The sequence below is a fragment of the Arvicanthis niloticus genome, chromosome 10 (assembly GCF_011762505.2).
Source record: "Arvicanthis niloticus isolate mArvNil1 chromosome 10, mArvNil1.pat.X, whole genome shotgun sequence".
NCBI classification, from domain to species: domain Eukaryota; kingdom Metazoa; phylum Chordata; class Mammalia; order Rodentia; family Muridae; genus Arvicanthis; species Arvicanthis niloticus.
In genome coordinates, this window is record NC_047667.1 from 49,313,922 (window position 1) to 49,332,225 (window position 18,304).

Genomic DNA, 18,304 nt, shown 5'->3' on the forward strand with positions numbered 1-18,304 from the left:
TCCAGATGAATTTCATTGAGGCATTTCCTCAACAAAGGCTCCCTTCTGATGACTCTTAGCTTATGTCAAGTTGACATACAACCAGCCAGTAAAAATGCTGACCGCTGCCCGTGTTCCTGGTTCCCAGAGTATGTCCAATCAGAGTAGTCTTCAACTTCAGTGACCTTTAAACCTGCCCAGCTTAGCTTCCTAGGGCTGTGTGTGGCATGCTACTCCGAGCTTAGATTAGCTCAGACATTACCATACAGTTCTGTAATTCAGTTGGCCTTTGGAAGCTAAGAAATGTAAGGAAAGTAATCAGGGCCTCACCAGAATGAGGCTCTCTGCTCTTCGGCTTCCAGCGCTGCTGTATGCAACTCTGCTGACAACTCAGTTTTAGCCAGTGAGATCCATTTTTGGATTTCTGAATTACAGGACACATCGTAAAAACCTAGGCACACTAGGGACACCTTTCTGAGGATCTACAGGGCTCCAAGAACTACAGGCGCCATTGCATGGTGTTTCTCCTCTGGTTTGTCTATGTGTTTCCCTTAGCATTTGTTTTATGCCTAAATCACTTCAATTTGTTAATGGTCTTCAGTTCACAACTTTCCTTCCCCAGCATTTGCTATGCCCAAAGTCAGGCACAATTCTTACAAAGAGGGGAAGGGCTCAGAAGGACCCACCCACTCTGCAGAAGCTATACAGTTAATGTTTGTGGGATTGGGGGTGGGAATAATGCCCCACAGTGCTGAAACCATTCTAAGTTGCTGTTGCTCAAGTAAATAACTCACACTCATGGTCATGCAAGCAACACAAATTAATTGCAGTAGTCTACTAAAAAAAAAAGAAGAAGAAGAAAGTTTTGTTAGGAAAAACAGGTTTGTTCAGAGGGAAGATGAGAGAATAATGGGCTGGGGAAATATCATCAAAGAACATTATATGTGTAGGTAAAGAATCGAGTTTTTTAAAATTCACAGAGAGTCATTTGCCTGACATCAATGTAAAAACAAATCATCCTTGTTTTGTTTGTTTGTTGAGACAAACGTGTCTCTGTGCCTTGGCTGTCCTGCAACTCACTCTGTAGACCAGGCTAGACTCAAACTCATGGAGATCCACCTGCCTCTGCCTCTGCCTCTGAAGCACTGGGACTAACCGTGTGTGGCACCATGGCCAGCAGCAAACCATTCTTTAGTGGGAAAGATATGACATAAAACCTTCTCTGCAAAAGCTAGTGAGTGTCCAGGGACTCAGATAAGAGATTGGGTACAAGGCCAGGAGCTGGGGAGCACAATGGTCCTCAGTGGTACACATTTCCGTTGTGTGGGAAATGAAGCTCTTTCAGTTACTATAAAAATACTTGAGATAAACCAACTTTCAAGGAAGAAAGTTTATTTGGCTTAGTGTGGAGGTTCCAGGCTACCAGTGAGCAGACCCACTTGCTGTCCTTGTGCCTACGGTAAAGCAGGGCATCATGAAGGGGAAGATTTGATGGTATGAACTCTTCACTTGACAGCAGCCAAAAGGCCAAGAGGCAGGCCAGTGTCCCAAAGGCTCCTTCCAGGACACACCAGTGACCCAATTTCCTTCTACAAAGTCCCTCCTCAAAGTTCTACCACCTTCCAAAGGAGCCACAGGGCCTGGGGAGCCGGCTTTCAACATGTGACCTTTGGGAAGACACTAAATATCCACAACTCCCCAGTGCTCAACTCTAACTTGTCCTTGGTCTTCCCTCAGCCTCCAGAAGCAGAGGTGACCAACCCTACTCTGTTGCCATAATCAGACTTTTTGTTTTGTTTTTCAAAAACAGGGTTTCTCTGTGTAGCCTTGGCTGTCCTGAACTCACTCTGTGGATCAGACTGGCCTTGAACTTATAAAGATCCATCTGCCTCTGCCCTCTGCCGCTCAAGTGCTGGGATTAAAGGCCTGTGCTACCACCACCTGGCTTTCATAATAGGACTTTACAAAAAATTAAAACTATCACCCCAGGTGCTGCCTCCCATCTCAAAGGTGGGAAGCATGTAGCTGACTATGCGACCAAGAAAAACATGAGGTCTAAAAGTATCGGGCTTTAGCTTCCAGCAGCCCAGGAGTTCGAGTCAGTTTGGACAGAAAGCTGAGAGTTGCCTGGCCCCAGGGTTCACACAATCTTCACAGTCTTCAGCATATCTGACAGAACATAGGTGTCATCCCAACCCTGTCCAGGCTTCCTCAGGGTCCGCTCCAAAGCCTGGGCCATTTCCAGGAGCTCTGGTGTAGCAAGTTTCTGTTCTGGATGCAGCTGACAAAACAGGATCTCATTCACTTCACCTTCAATTCGCCGGACATACAGGAGAGGGAAGGCGGCCTTGAGTCCAGCCAGCACTGAGTCCTTTAGCCCCAAGTCCCGACACACAAGGTTAAGGATAAAGACACCTGTAGAGTAGGCAAAGAAGAAAAGACTGAGCAAGATCCAGAGACATGCATCAAGGAGAATACAAAGTCCTGGAACAGGGAGGTGGGTGAATGAAGAAAGCCAGTAAATCTTGCTGAGATACAGCACACAAAAGCATGAAGATTGTGAATACATGAAGTGTAAGAAAACTTCAGCCTCATTTCTTGACGTTTTCCACAGTATTACCATATTTTAATATTCTCCAGGCCTAAGAAATCTTTTCATAAAAAAGTAATTAATACCTTCCAGAAAAGATAAACTTATCAATTCTACAAGGATGTTATATTCTTGACAAACACACACACACACCATATGAGTATTTGCTATCCAGTGAGAAGGCCAAGGTTATCCTGACTTCTGGCAGTCAAGGTTCTAATCAACCCTGTACACCAGAGGCCTTTAGAAATGCCAGATACCTAGGGGGGTGAGGACAGAGGTTTCACGTGACAAAGAACTGGAGCTCCAGCTCTGTCCCCTTTCAAGTCACTCAACCTAAGTTCCCTCATCTGAAAGTGGGCTTCTGTGAATACTAAAAAAACAAAAAGCCAAGTTCAGGGTATCTGGAAACCAACCGAGTGCTAGCAAGTCACCAGGCTGCTTCAGTGTGAACCACTACACTCACCATGTGAACTGGCTGGCGTGATCTACAAAAGCTAAGTACTCCCACAAACCCTGCACAGCTCCAGCCCTATGCAGTTACCTAAGACACCTGCAAACACGGTTACCAAGTAGCACATTCTAGACTATTACTGGCAAAACTACTTATATCACCCCCAAACAGTGGTGCTGGACAAATGAACTCTAGCATAGTCACATGATCCCAGCTAGCAGTAAAAATGGACAATACAAACACAATGCCATTACTGAATCTCACAAACCTTAGGCTGAGTGAAAGGGAGCAGACACTTTTAAGAATATAATACATATGACTCTGTCTATATCAAGGACATAAACTAAGCTAGAATGACAGTTAGTTTAAGACTAACCCTTTAGAGAGGAAGAGTTACTGAGGAGATTAGGAGGTAGACTCCCAGAAACATCTGGGAAGCATCTGTGTTTGGTGCTGGTAGATAATCAGTTTGGGAAAACTAAGCAAAGCACATATTTAAATGCATTTTTTATTAAAGAATAATTCATGTTTTATTTTTTTTATGTGCATACATGTATGTGGGGAAAGTGCATGTTGTTAGTGCAGACACCTGGCATCCAGAAGAGGACCTCAATCCTTGCAGCTGGAATTGGAGGCAGCTGATGTGGGTGCCAGGAGCCTGAGTCCTCTGTGAGAGCAGCAAATGCTTTTAACGCTGTGCTAACTCTCCAGCCCACATAATTTGTTTTCAAAGGACCCTTCCTTCTTTCCCTTCCAATCTCTAGTGTTCCTTACCTTCATGAGATAGGATGCTTTTGACTTTCTGCAGGAAAAGTTGGTCCACAAATGCTGGGGGAGGACAGCTCATCCCCAGTGTTGGATCCTTACTGTCTACGTCAAACATTATCACATCATAGTGAGGTCGTGCTGGGAAAGAGAAGAAAGTGAACCCTTGTCTTTGAAGGATAACACCACATCATTTGCGGTTCTATACACACCCTGCTCTGAAACCTGTTGTGAGAAGCTAGGTCTGAAAGATGACGTGAGTACTCTGCCTGCTGAAGACATGAATGTCATGGTTTAGACCAGTCTTTCTCATCAAAACTCCAAGTATCATACAGTACAGATGAGCGTTCTTCTGAATCTAGAAGCGTCTTCCAAAGACAGATATTACTAGGCTCATTCCAACATGAATGATACAGGCTACGCTTGAGGTTTTTAATGCTGAAGGGATAAGTATCACCTTGGGCAGTTTCTACATACTTGGAGAATGTAGGCTGCACCCCCAGGGTGGGGCAAGAAGACATGAGAGGAGCTGAGGAGCCTGTGGTATTTTTGCTGGCTCACTAGGTAAATCTCAAAGGATAACTGAAACTGAGACCCAGTCACCTAGCCAAAGCAGCTCTAGGCCTTTAAGGGCTGACCAAGCATACAATTACTGTACGCAGCATCACAGGATCCTAGATAAAGTTGCAGAAGGAATAAGAGACCTATAGAATCTAGCACTTAGAAAAGTAATGTGTACTTCATCCTAGGTCTAAGGTACAGAGTAAGGAAACACTGCACGAGCATTCCACACCCTCACATGACTGACATTATGAACAGAAGGTTTTCTGTCCAAAGTGGCAGTAACCTTCCCTCCAATTTGTGACAACCCTCTTGGCAGATCTTGCCAAATGTCCCTGAGGCTGGAAGTCACTGACTCGTGCAAATGCAGTTTTACTCTATTTTTGACTTCACTTACAGCTGAATGATTTATTTAAAAAAGAAAAGAAAATCTCAACGTATGCCCTATCTTTTTCTTCCTTTTTCTTCTTCTTTTTTTAAACTGGATATTTTATTTACACTTCAGACATCCCCTTTCCCCATTCTCCCCCACCAGAAATCCCCTACCCCATCCCCTCTCCTCCTACTGCTATGAGAATGTGCCCCTACCCACCCACCCACTCTCACCTCCCCACCCTCGAATTGGGGCATCCAGCCTTTACAGGACCAAGGACCTCCTCTCCCACCTATGCCCACCAAGGCCATCCTCCACTACATATACAGCTGGAGCCATGGGTCCCTCCCTATCTGCTCCCAGGCTGGTGGTTTAGACCCTGGGAGCTCTGGCTGGTTGGTATTGTTGCTCTCCCTATGGGGTTGCAAACCCTTTCAGCTCCTTCAGTCTTCTCTCTCACTCCTCCATTGGGAACCCCATGATCAGTTCAATGGTTAGCTGTGAGCATCCACCTCTGTATATGTCAGGCTCTGGCAGAGCCTCTAAGGAGACAGCTATATCAGGCTCCTGTCAGCATGCACTTCCTGGTATCCACATCAGTGTCTGCCTTTGGTGACTGCACATGGGATGGATACCCAGGTGGGACAGTCTCCAGACGGCCCCTCCTTCAGTTTCTGTCCCACGCTCTGTCTCCATATTTGCTCCCATGAGTATTTTGTTACTCCTTCTAAGGACTGAAGCACCTACACTTTGGTCTTCCCCAGACTCCAACTTCCTTGAAATGGCAGGAAGTGGCAAGGTTACAAGGTCAGAGGGAGGACTAATGGTCTGTTTTATTGGTTGCCACACCCCCAGAAAAGCTAAATCCATAGCCAAATGAGCAGACAGGTGAAGGGCTGACAAGATGTGAATGACCCCTCCTGGAGATGAACTTGAGAGACCCCTGCAGGCCTGGCAACCTTGGATTATCATTCTGTAGCTAACACTCCTCCACATGCTCTCAGCAGTACCTTCTCCTCCTGCCAGGCTGGTAATGTAGTCAAGACCATCTGCAATGTGAACCTTCATCCGGTCACTCTGTGAGAAGCCAAACCACTGGGTGGCCACTTCCAACATGGAGGGGTCAATCTCAACAGCGTCGATCCGGGACTTCGGGAAATGATCATGAACGAAGAGAGGGAGGCTACCCCCACCCAGGCCCACAACCAACAATGCCAGAGGAGTCTCTGTAATAAAAGAAGAGAATTTCATTTTGTAATCTGGTTATAGAAAAGTTCTGTACAGGGAGAACAAAAAAAGGGAGTTATGATTGTAGTTCTGCCCAATGATAAACGCAAGGACCTAGCCTTCCTGCCTCATCCTAGAACCTGAGAAGTCTCCAGATATTTGACCTTCCCATTGACCTTTCCACCCTGGCCTCATTTTGACCAGGTCAGGACAATGAAGCATGTGCTATGTAATTGGCTGACACACTGGCAAGAGCTCCTTGAGAGTTACTGGGTCTACTCCCATCCTAGAAACCGAGGCACAATCTTACTCAGAGACATAAAGCACTATGAACGTAACTCAAGGGGCCATAACTACCTTTTCAGACACCCTAACAAAGTAAAAATAATCCATTCAAGTTCTTTAAAACACAGAAAATAAACACCTAAATCCAAGCCCTAAGCACAGAGAACCACAGTAACCACAAGAGTACCAAAGAAAGAAAACACACAAGGCAACTAAAGGGGCTAGACCCCAAGACTAAATCAGCACAGTTAGGGAATTCAGGTGAACACGCACGCCTGTGAGTGAACACATCAAGCTTCTTCTTAATGACAAAGTTATCATTTTAACTATAATTAAGATTTAGATTTTGAGTCAGATGCTGGTGGTGCACACCTTTAAAACCCAGTACTTGGGAGACAGAGAGAGTCGGATCTCTCTGTGTTCAAGTCTAGCCTAGGGGTCCTAGGACAGAGTGAGTTACACTCTGTGGAACAGGTTCCACAGAGAAATCCTGTCTCACAAAAGAAAAAAAAAAAAAAAACCAACCAAACAAAAGAATTACATTTTGTGCTCAAATAAGGCACTATTGAAAAGCCATATAATTCCCAATGCCGTTGGAAGTGAGATGAGATAAATATGCCATCCACTTAACATAATTATATACACATGTGAAAATTCACAAATAACTTAAAATTTTATGGCTAACTTAAAATCTGTAAGCTTCACGTATCTTACTGAATATATTTTACACTTTAATTTTAAAGCAAAATAATAGGGGGAAAAAAAAACCTTATAACCCAACAAGGGCAGCTATTTCAAGATGGCAAGAGACAAGTTACCTCCAAGCTTATTAATGGGGACCGCGGCCAAGATGAGGGAGGATGGGAACCTATGGCATCTGTTGGTCTGTAGTGTCTGCTTAAGCTACAAAGCAACATGCTTACTTCTGCAGGCTTACATACCCTGATTGTGGAAGGCAGTGGCATCTTACCTAAGAGCAGCTCTGGGTTTCTCAGCAGGGCAAGGCCAGCAATCATGGCTTTATGGTGTTCACAACAGAGGTAACTCTTATCAATGGACTGCCCTGGGGCAGGCGGGGCATCCTCAGAAATATCAGCAGGCCGCTGTTTCTTCTTGTCCTTTTTCCGTTTCTTCTGGGCTAAAAAAGGAGAGTCTCGTTACTGAAGTCCCATGCTACCAAGGCTAGTCCTTGGAAATCAAGGGTAATAGTAGCAACAGGGTGCTGCAACAGCTTTAAACAGACTGAAAGAGCCAATTCTAAAGAAAGCAGATTGGTTGACATCATACAGAAGGCCTGAAATTGGATACTGAGGAAATATTTATATCATAGAAACTGGCAAGTTCTATAAATCAGACCATCCCACAAAGACACAGCTGTATTAACATTCACCATAACACTGCATACCAAGGGGCCAGAAAAGGTGCACAGCAAAGGCACATTCAAAACCTGGAATAATTCATTAAAGGACCTTCCTTCTGCAGCTGTGGGGCCAGGGACAAGAGGGAAGTTGGCTCATCATTCTTTTACAAAAATGTAAAGTCACTACTACCTCCTCAACACTGGTTAACTATACCACCAGTGCTTACTCTTGGCGCCTCTCATCACTGCTTCCACTTCTTTGCCTGTGAAGAAACTGAGCATCTCCAGTATTCAATAAAGTACCCAGTCATTGGGTGGTGCAGCTAAGACATGAACTCGGGACTGCTTGTCTCCCGTGTCTATCACCTTCCTACTATCTCCCAGACAGCACACAACACCAGCCCATCAAAACAGAAATCAATAAAAACCTATCTTGCTGGTTTTCTCAAAGAACCAGCTCTTGGTTTCTTGATTCTTTGTATTGTATTGTTCTCTTTGTTGCCAATTGATTGATTTCAGCCCTGAGTTTATTTCCTCCTATCTACTCCTCCTGGGTGTGTTTGCTTGTTTTTTCTAGATCTTTCAGTTGTACTTTTAATTCATTAGTATGAGAACTCTCCAATGTCTTTAAGAAGGCACTTAGTGTGTTATGAACTTTACTCTTTGTACTGCTTTCACGGTATCTCATATGTTTAGGCATGTTGTGCCTTCATTTTAGGCATGTTGTGCCTTCATTTTCATTGAATTCTAGAAAGTCTTTAATGTCTTTATTTGTTCCCTGACCCAGTGATCACTAAGTAGAGAGTTGTTTGGTTTCCATGGATACATAGGCTTTGAGTTGTTGAAGTCTAGCTTTAATCCATGGTGATCTGATATGATGCAAAGAGTTATTTCAATCTTCTTGTATCTACTGAGGTTTGTTTTGTGACCGATTATAAGGTCAGTTTTGGAGAAGGTTCCATGAGGTGCTGAGAAGAAGGTATATTCTTTTGTGTTTGGGTGAAATGTTCTATAGATATCTGTTAGCTTCATTATCTCTCTTTAGTTTCTGTCTCGATGACCTGTCCATTGGTGAGAGTGCTATGTTGAAGTCACCCACTATTAATGTGTGGGGTTCAATGTGTGACAATGTTGGGCAGTGGTGGTGTACACCTTTAATTCCAACACTCAGGAAGAGGAGGCAGAAGGATCTCTGAGTTCCAGGGCAGCCTGATCTACACAGTGAGTTCCAGGAAAACCAGGGCTACATATTAGAAAGCCAGCCTCAAAAAACAAAAAAAGCCCAGAAACTTGACAATCTGAAAAAACATGAAACTCAAACTGAAAAGAACAAATTTTTTTCTTCAGCAATTTGAGGTACAGGACAAGATTATCATAAGCTGCAGGCAGAATTACCAAATGACAGGTGTGAGCCTGCAAGCATGGAACAAGCTCTAAAGGCAAACCATTCTAACAGTACTGGACACAGGTGAACCCTGAACCTTGGGAGTCTGAATTCTCCCTCCAACTTCTTCCAGCCTTGCGGAGAGGACAGCAGGGTCAAGCAAAAGCAATGACTGGGAATCAAGGCACCCAATTTCAGATTTCTCTGTGACCAAAATAAAGCTATACTTGAGGAGAACAGGAACATTTACTTTTTAATCTAAGGTAACTTTTTTAGACAAACCTCATTCTGTAGTCCTGTCTAGCGTGGAAACTGCTTTGTAGCCAAGCTGGCCTGCAATGATCCTCTGCCTTCTGAGCACTGGGATTAATGCAATAAACCATCAAGGCCAGGTTTGTCTACTCTCAATGTATGATTTTAAACTGGTCACTAGATAGATAGGTAGACAGGCAGGCAGGCAGGCGACAATAATACAAACAGACACAGCAGGGAACAAGGGTAGGTAAAACAAACTAGTGACTCCTCTATTGGTGAGATATTTGTGTAACATCATAGACATACTTAAGAGTTCTCCTCAGTGGTTAAGAACACCGGCTGCTCTTATAAAGGAACAGAGTTCGGGTCCCAGCACCCATACCAGACAGCTCATAGCTGCCTGTTAACTCTAGCTCAGGGACCTAATGCTTTCTTTGGGCCTCCACAGGTACCTGTATCACAAGCATGCAAGTGTGCACATGTGTGCACACATACAAACACACACACAAAAAAACTTTTTTACTTAAAAACAAAATAATAGAAAAAGAAAATGAATGCACCTGAGGGAAGTCTGGCTCTCACTGGCCAACACTGAAACATTAGACAGCTGTGGCCACATTCATTAAAATATAAAGTAAATTCAAATTCAAGCCAGTGTGGTGGCTTCTGCCTGTAATTCCAGCTTAGGAGACAGGCGGGAATACTGAAAGTTCAAGACCACCCTCAAGAGTGCCACTATCTTAAAAATAAAATACATGCAAGAACCAATTTTTAAAAGACATCAGTGACACCAACCACATTCCACGTGCTCTGCAGCCATTCGTAATTCGGGGTTACTGGAAGCTCAGAAGGTAAGCATTTTCTTCGTAGCCCACAGTTTCACAGTGCTGGGCTAGATGGCAGCTAAGGCACCTCCCTCCTTCATCTTACAGAGGCACAAAAGGATGGACACGGAGCAGCTTATAGGACAGAGTCCCTTCACCCCAGGCACTAAAGCCATTACCACGCTTACTCAGCCTCACCATCTCTGCTCCCCATCGTCTCTAAGCTAGGCGTGCTCAAGACACAAACAGCACTTCTGTTTGCTTATCTCCACTAGTACCCTGCCCTGATGGGGAGAGAGTAGAACCCGAAGAGCCCGGGGCCTCCAGTCACACAGCCAGGCCTGTCCTCCACCTTGGCTCAGTTCTCAGTTCTTTTGAAAACTCATCCAGCTGGGTTCCATGATGACATCTGCGCTACCTCACCTCTGTGAGACCTCACATCTGCGAGACCTCACCTCTGTCAGACCTCACCTCTGTCAGACCTCACCTCTGTCAGACCTCACCTCTGTCAGACCTCATATCTGCACTACCTCACTTCTGTCAGACCTTACCTCTGTGAGACACATCCTTCAGCAGCCTGGCTTCCGACTGCACCACGTTCCTGTTGCTCAGGAAGATGAGCCGCCGAAAGTACCGCCTGTCTTCCCCTTGCACATCCTCAACGACATAGTCACCACTCAAGGCACTGTGGTCTTGGTGCTGAACAGTCCGGACCCCAATGTCCCCGCCCACAGACAGGAAAGGCACCTAAAGGAGACAGAGATGTGACAAAAACATCAGCTCAGTTAACAAGCATGTAATGTTATCCACCCTGCTTCAGTGTAAGCATGGGGACTTCCCCACGCCAAGGACAGCACAGCTCCAAAGACTTGCCTTTCCACTCCAGTGCCCTCCTGGGCCTTTCGATGGAGCTCGAGAGGTCTGCTCTACTTTAGAAACTCAGATGAACACATAGAGATCCATCCCCTAACCACCACAGACCTGTACCTGGTGCTGCCCAAGAAGGAAGTAAGGTTTTCATCAGTAAGCACATGGATTCCCCCCAGCCCAGGACAGTAACGAGTGAGAGGGAACTATGGAGAAGGAGCTGTAATGTGTGAGAAGGAATCTGGACAAGAACAGAAAAACAAAAGCTCTGGGGAAACAACAGCCCTTCCATTCCCTAACTCAGTGTCATCTTTGGCCCATCTGTCCACCACTCAGGAGAAGAGTAGATCCCCTAAACTTGCTCCCTCCCACCCTTACTTCTGTCTCTTAAGGACCTCATCATTGGCATATTTTCTGTCAGTAATCCTGCCCTTGCAGATCTAGTGATGAGCGAAGCTCTCCAGAGAATCTAGACCTTCATGAGATGAATCTCTCTAGTTGATAACAATCCCACAGTGTGACAATTAAAAAAAAAAAAAAAAAAATCAGAATCATGGGCAGCCCAGTGGAGCAGGACCACAGGCTAGGAACGTAAGAGATACATCACTACCACGCTGACCCTCGGAAGCACTTCCCCAGAGGCCAGTTCTTACAGCAGACCCGTCTTTTTTTGTGGTGACAGACGCCAACTGGTAACACCACTTCTTAGTAGAACTTTGTTTCCTTTCCAGCAATGCTAACATCCTGAAGTGAACTGGTTGGGTCCTCTCTCTTTTATATCCTCATGTGATACTTCTGAGACACAAAACAACCAGGGAAGACCATTTCAAATGTGGGGAGGAGGGGCTGGAAAGATGGCTCAGTGGTTAAGAGCACAGGCTGCTCTTCTAGAAATCCTGGGCTCAGTTCCCAGTACCCACAAGATGGCAGATTGCAATTGTCTATAACTGTAGTCCAATGGGATCTGATGCTCTCTTATAGTGTACAGGCATACATGTGTGGTGGATAGACCTAGCCTCTTGTTGTCATGGTAATTCCACTCCTGGGAGGGGCTGCGAAGGAGGAGTGAATCTTGTAAACCTTCTGTCCAATCAAATTTGTTAAATAAAGGCTACAGCCAGTGATTGGGCAGTGGAAGAGGAGTGGGAGGAGCCAGAGGCAGGGAAAGGAGATAAGAGGAGAAGAGCCGTTGGAGTGGGGGAGTTGGCAGTTGGTGGAAGCAGAGGGCAGTTGGTGGAGAGAGAGAAGACGAAGAAGACCCTGACCTAGGAAACCGCAAGTTGTTAAGAGCTCTCTTAGCCGGGGAATAGTGTAGTTTAATGGTGAATCTGCCCAATCTAGGCATGCAGCATTCATTTGATATTTATTGACTTGTGTCTTTTCTTCTATGGACTTCCTATGGGCAGGAGATTTACCGCTAACATACATGCAGAGGAAAGATCCATATACATAAAATATGTAACTAAATCTTTTTTTGAAAAATGTAAAATAAATAAATAAATAAATAAACACAGGCCCAACCTCAACATCTAGACAGGTTCATCCCTGACAGTGATTCTCCAGACTATGGTCAGATTCTAGTCCTAATTTTATTCTTTAATTTTTTCATAATGATTTACTATTATTTAATGTGCACTGATAAACTGCTGGCATATGTCTGTATGAGGGTGCTAGATCCCCTGGAACTAGAGTTATAAACAGTTGTGAGCTGCCATGTGGGTGCTGGGAATTGAACCCAGGTCCTCTGGAAGAGCAGCCAGTGCTCATAACCATAGAGCCATCTCTCCAGCCTCTAATTAACTATGTTAGCATATAAAGTAATGGGTTTCATCATTATGATGAAACGATCTTTATGATCTCCGTCATTATACTTTGTTCTCATTTGTTATCCTCCCTGGGGTAACAGAAACCAGTGAAAGCTGCTGTCAAAGTTTCAGTACCTGCTGCTGGGGAGGCATCCCAGCTGGGGCCAGCTCCATGACTCTGGTTGACAACTCTGCCTGAATGCTTTCCATGCCATCATACTGCTGGCCTCGATGAAGAGCCACTGTGACCAACCTCCTGAAGCCCGCACTGGCTGCCAGCTGCTTCCGGCCCTCTTCCATGCCAAAGAGCCACTCAGTCTCTCGACCCTGGGGTACTGGAATAGACAAAATTGGTTCCAGGGAATGCTGGTGAAATGTTCAAGCCCCACAATCACTACGTCCACATGGCAGAACCAGTCACTGCTCAGGACCAGCTCCCTTTCTGTGATCCACTGAGAGGTTAGCAATTCTCAAAGCAAAGCAGCCCATCAAACATGAAGCAGGACTAAGGGTAATACATGTGAGGGTATGTCTGAAGGGCGGGGAGACAGGCAAAGAACACACACGCGCACACACAGGCACAGGCACATACGCACACACACAAAACTGCTGTTTTTCCATGCAGGCCTAACTCCAAGCTGTTTACAAATACAAATAATGGAATGCTCACAATGGCCCAAGATGAACGTGGCACTATTTCCATCTTTGAAAATGAGGAAAGAGAAGCACGGAACTTAAACTACTTGTCTAAGTTCATACCGCTAGTGGATGCAAAGCTCAACTCAAACCAGATGGGTCTGGCCCATTGCCGTACTCCTATCCGCTCCTCTGTTCACTGACGTGGGACAGTAAGGATTATGAAACACTTGGAAAGGTGGCTCAGTTCTCAAGAAACAGATTTCCAACATAACCACGCCTTGCATTCACCTAGAATGTTCATGTTTCTTCACTTCTCCAACTCTTCTCATCCCGCCATCCCTCTGGCACCTTCGCTTCTTTACACAGCAACAGCTGACATTCATACAGCACCCATTACACGGCCAACGTCACTTCTAAGAGAGTTTACACTTCCCAACTATACAAGAGTCACAGTTCCATTTCATTTACAGGGCACACAGGAAATAGTCACTCTTGCTGTGTTAGATCGACAGGAAGTACCTAAAACTGGGACTGGATCCCAAGAGTCTGCCGCAGAGCTCCATCTGCTACCTCATACTGCCTCCTTAAGGCTGCAGAGTGGCTTTCCTTCTGAACACATGCTAGCTAGAACTTAGCCAAGATATCCCAGCTGGCACCGACCAGCCCAGCTTTGCCTCCATCAATCCACTTCACCAAGGAACTAACCTTGCTATGTAATGTGTAATGGGTCTAAATTTATACTTGCCATCTCCCGCCTATAACCTCCATTCTCAAACTTCATTAAGCTTTTAGAAAGGACTGTAAGAACAAGTTCAAGTCTAAGTTGGTTCCAGAGAGCTATTACTCCCTCTTCATTAAACTCTGGCTAATCTAACCTTAAGATAAAAACAGGAATGATATACCCATTCACCAATACCCAAGCCCAGCCCCAGCAAGCCAGCCCTTCCGGGAGAAAAGAGGCGGAGCAAGCCCCAGCCCCACTAAGACAGCCCTTCCAGGGAAAGAGGCGGAGCAATCCCAACTCACTGATGAAAATGGCAAAATGATTGTCCCGCGATGGTTTCACAGTGGGGTTGTCCACCACGTGGAGGGTGTAGCGTGGCTCCCCCGTGTCCCCACTGCACAAGTCCAGAGACACACTCCCCAGCCCGGCTTTGCGGCGCAGCTGACTACACAGCCAAGCATAGTGCTGCCTCTCCTGCACGGCCTCAGCCAGCTGATCGGCACTCTCCAGCCGTACAGGCTTGCCCTGCTCCTGAGTACACAGCTCAAAGATCTGAAGGGCAGAGCCAGGGACTGGCCTGAACTTGGTCATGACGAAGGCAAAGACAGGCAGGGAGAACCGAGGCTCTGCTTCAGACACCTGGTCCTGGCTGTTGGCCACTTGGTGTACCCTCACCATCCACCCCTCCCGAGAGAAGTGACCCACTGCTTTCTTCAGGATGTGAGCCTGAGCCAGGGAGATGCAGAGGTAGCGACCGCCCACCTGCAGGACACGGCCAACCTCAGCCAGCATCCTGTCCACCTGACGCAGGGTCTTCTCCTCCTCATCTGTCAGGACAGCGTCCAGCGTGCCCTTGTCCAACACCACCTGGAACGTGGCATCAGGAAACTCCATCTGGGTCATGTCCATCTTCAAGAAACTCATGTGCGGCCGTTGGCTGGCATTGCGTTCTTTCATTTGCTTGATGACAACCTCGCTGATGTCTATGTTCACTATATCCTGATAGCCCACGTCATAGAGTTGTTCACTGAGCTCTGAGTTGCCACATCCAATCACAAGCACCTGGAGGGAAAAAAAAAATTAAAGTGACCAAGGCAAAGAAATGCGCTTCAGATACCTCAACGACTAAAGTCTCACTTTGGCTATTTCATATTCTTCAAAGACAGAGGTACTACTGTGAGGAGAAAGAAGCACTCCAGTTAACTCTAGGTGCCATCTTGAAACTAGCAATGCGGGCGCAGCACACAATCCACCGCACCCAGCATAGCCACGCCTAGAGTCCAAAACAAAACGGTAAACGTTCTTAAAATACTGCAGGGTTTTTTATTTTTTTATTTTGGTAATCGTGTGTGTGTGTGTGTGTGTGTGTGTGTGTGTGACTTGGTTGCATGAGTCTTATAGGTGACAACCTCTTCTTGCAATGTCAAAAGCCAGACACACCTGAGAGGAATTCTCTACTCCAAACAGTATTTTGCCACAATATAGATCATACGAGAACAGGCTGTGTGATGTGCACTATTCAAAGCTTTAATGTGCCACTTGGGAGATGGCTCAGGAGGTTACAGCAACTTCTGCTCTTGCAGAGGACCCAAGTTCAGTTCTTAGCACCCACGTGACACAGCTCACGATTGCCTAGAACTCCATTTCCAGGGAATTTGGTGGCCTCTTCTGGTCTCCACAACCTCCTGTACTCACATGATGCACACAAACCCAGGCAGGCAAACACACATCTACAAAATAAAATAAGGAAATCTTTGTTTTTCCGACCACTCAGACTTCCTATTTCCACAGACAATAAACTACAGTTTGTGAGGATTCTGAACCTGCTCCCATCCCAGATTCCATCTCATGCTATTTAGCTATTTTTCTGAAGCCAAACCTAAACTACAAATTGTTGTCTCTCTTTGTGGCACATTCTCCCATTTATCCTTCAAAAATTTTGTTGTTAGCATCTCTAGAAGGAAAAACATAGTTCTGTGAGAAGTGAGTAAGCTCTGGGGCCAGACAGACCTGCTTTTAAATCTCCATTTGACCACCTACTACATGTGTGGCCTCCAATATTCATATATATATATATATATATATATCCACCTGAATTTGTCGAGAATAAAAGGCCTGCCCATAACAGACTTCCCTACCGCTGCTACAACTCCCCCACACCTACTATTTAACTTGGAATTTAACTTGAAACTTTTCACTTTCAGAGTGTGTGAGGTTTATGCCTTCCTGCTCCTGGAGCTTGCGGGCGGGGGGGGGGGGGGGGGGGAGGCACAATGCCTGACATTTGATGAGCACGCTGCAGTGACTTAATAAACATATACACCAATTAAGCCCCACAACGCTGCCTATTCCACACTTATGCACCGTGACACAACACCCTTTCACTCTACTGACGAAGTCACCATTCCAAACGGATTAAGGATGAAATTTTAACTGAAAATCTTTAAAAGGCTATTTTTAAGGTTGTCATTTAGCCAAAATGCTAGACAGAATCCTAAAATTATGGATCTGAGTGGGGTCCCCACGCCTGCCTGTCTCCTAAATTTAGGATTGCTTTCCCGACAGAGAGCCGCCTGGCCTCACGCCTTACCTTTTCCTTGGGCTTGATGTATTTGTGCAGCACCTCGCACAGCTCCAGATAGGTTCCATACCATTCGAAAGCTTTCTTTCCTCGCTGCTGGAAGAACTTCTCCCAGTAGTCAGCAGAGCCAAACTCCTTGGAGCTTTTAGGCAAGAGATTCATGTTCCCACCGTGAGCGGCGTCTTCGAGACTGCTCCTGGTGACAGATCACCCCAGGAAGCACCGGGATGCAGCAGCGGGAATCTTATCCACTACAGACACCATAGATTCGTTCTGCACTCAGATCCCAACCGAACGGCCCAGTGCAGCATACGTACGCACGAACGTAGCACTGAGCTTGCCACGCGCCGCCCTCTTCTTGCACCCTCAGTCTGTGCCCCACGTGTAGCAGTCCCACGCTCCGGCAGCTACTCTCAGAACCCAAAAACCATATCCGGGCAAAAGGTCTTGTGATTGGTCAGGTGCCCAAACCAAGCCAGCAACTCATTGGTCACTGCGTCTCATTTCTGGCACTTCATTGGCTGGGACTCTGCCTCTGGTACTTGATCATAGGCGCCGCGCTCTACCCAAGAGGTAGGAGTGGGCGGGACGTCCTACCGGACTCCGGGCGGAAGACGATGACTTCCGGGAGCCGGGAGCGGCTGCGCGCGCAGCCTCTGTGGGCCTTGCTCTATCGCCAGATGAGGGCGTGTAGACAATGGGAGCTGACCTGCGCAGGAACAGGGGTCTCAGAATCTCTTGTTCAGGAAAACGTGAGCTCATCTCCTCTCCCTGGACTTACTTTGCCAACATTCTTGGTCAATTCAGAGGAAAATGACTTGACTGCTTTTTCTGCTCCAAAATACAGGGCTCTGCTATCAAGACAGTAACAACGGTGAATTTCAGGAGGAAAGACAACCGATTATTAAGAAGTGCCTCTCTTTTCCCCTTCCCTCGCCCCTCAAAACACAGTAACCATTATGAAGATGCTCATTTTAAAATTGTCATTCTGATGTCAGTTGTAAAGACACATTTTACGTGTCTGATGAACAATACCATCCTTTTAAATGTTCGTTTTATGAAAATATGCCGAGGAAGTTCCTAGTGGAGAACTGCTTTTGAAAAGACGATGAAAGAAATAGCTCTCACGATAAAGGAATAAGAGATGGAGCCCAAATATGAGTGACCATTGCCCAGTAACACAGATTTAGGTTCCTGAAATACCATGCACCCATGAGGTAGCAATTGCATGAAATTTTTATAGTAACAACACAGAAAGTAGTAAAATGGGACACTTGTAAATCCATTGGTGAGTATATTGTAAGATGATTACAACCAAGCAGGAAAAACTAGAGGTCTATTCATACTTTCCAAAGGTCTTACCTAAGGATCACAAAAGATGTTGCCAAGTACAGAGGAGGACACTAAATAACTATTAAGGGGCCTGAAGACGTCCTAGGATAATTTGGCTCTGGAATTGCAACCTTTCAACCTCTTCACATCATTGAAGTTGCAATCAGTGAGACTTTGAGGACATAGATCCTTTCCAGAGGTTCTTTTTCGCAGCCTACACACACAGTGCTAGCACAGACACTGAACAGATGTAAGTTTTAAAGTAATCTTCAAACATTTCAGAATCATCTACTGGACTT

General features: G+C 45.7%; 1 protein-coding gene across 2 annotated transcripts; it reads right to left on the bottom strand.

Moving 5' to 3' along the window:
* Positions 1–1,354: 1,354 nt before the first annotated feature.
* On the bottom strand, positions 1,355–17,055 carry Mettl13 (methyltransferase 13, eEF1A N-terminus and K55). Of its 2 annotated transcripts, none has more exons than XM_034513636.2 (8): positions 16,683–17,055; positions 14,395–15,154; positions 12,865–13,064; positions 10,609–10,804; positions 7,205–7,372; positions 5,733–5,948; positions 3,798–3,929; positions 1,355–2,394 (listed from the first exon to the last, which is right to left on the bottom strand). In XM_034513636.2, exons 1-8 carry the CDS (start codon positions 16,833–16,835, stop codon positions 2,120–2,122), a joined length of 2,100 nt encoding a protein of 699 aa, XP_034369527.1. In that variant the 5' UTR covers positions 16,836–17,055; the 3' UTR covers positions 1,355–2,119. The 2 variants fall into 2 exon arrangements, with proteins under 2 accessions (XP_034369527.1, XP_034369528.1); XM_034513637.2 differs by lacking the exon at positions 16,683–17,055 and adding an exon at positions 15,533–15,669 and having other exon boundaries at positions 1,976–2,394.
* Between the last annotated feature and the right edge of the window lie 1,249 nt (positions 17,056–18,304).

Bases quoted from the DNA above. Each gene is read 5' to 3' on its own strand.
- Mettl13 (XM_034513636.2), bottom strand. From the start codon at position 16,835: ATGAATCTCTTGCCTAAAAGCTCCAAGGAGTTTGGCTCTGCTGACTAC. The intron at 10,805-12,864 runs GTACTGAAACTT...TGTCTCCTTTAG, and splicing joins GGATGCCTCCCCAGCAGCAG to GTGCCTTTCCTGTCTGTGGG. The intron at 5,949-7,204 runs GTAAGATGCCAC...CTTTTATTACAG, and splicing joins AAACCCAGAGCTGCTCTTAG to AGACTCCTCTGGCATTGTTG.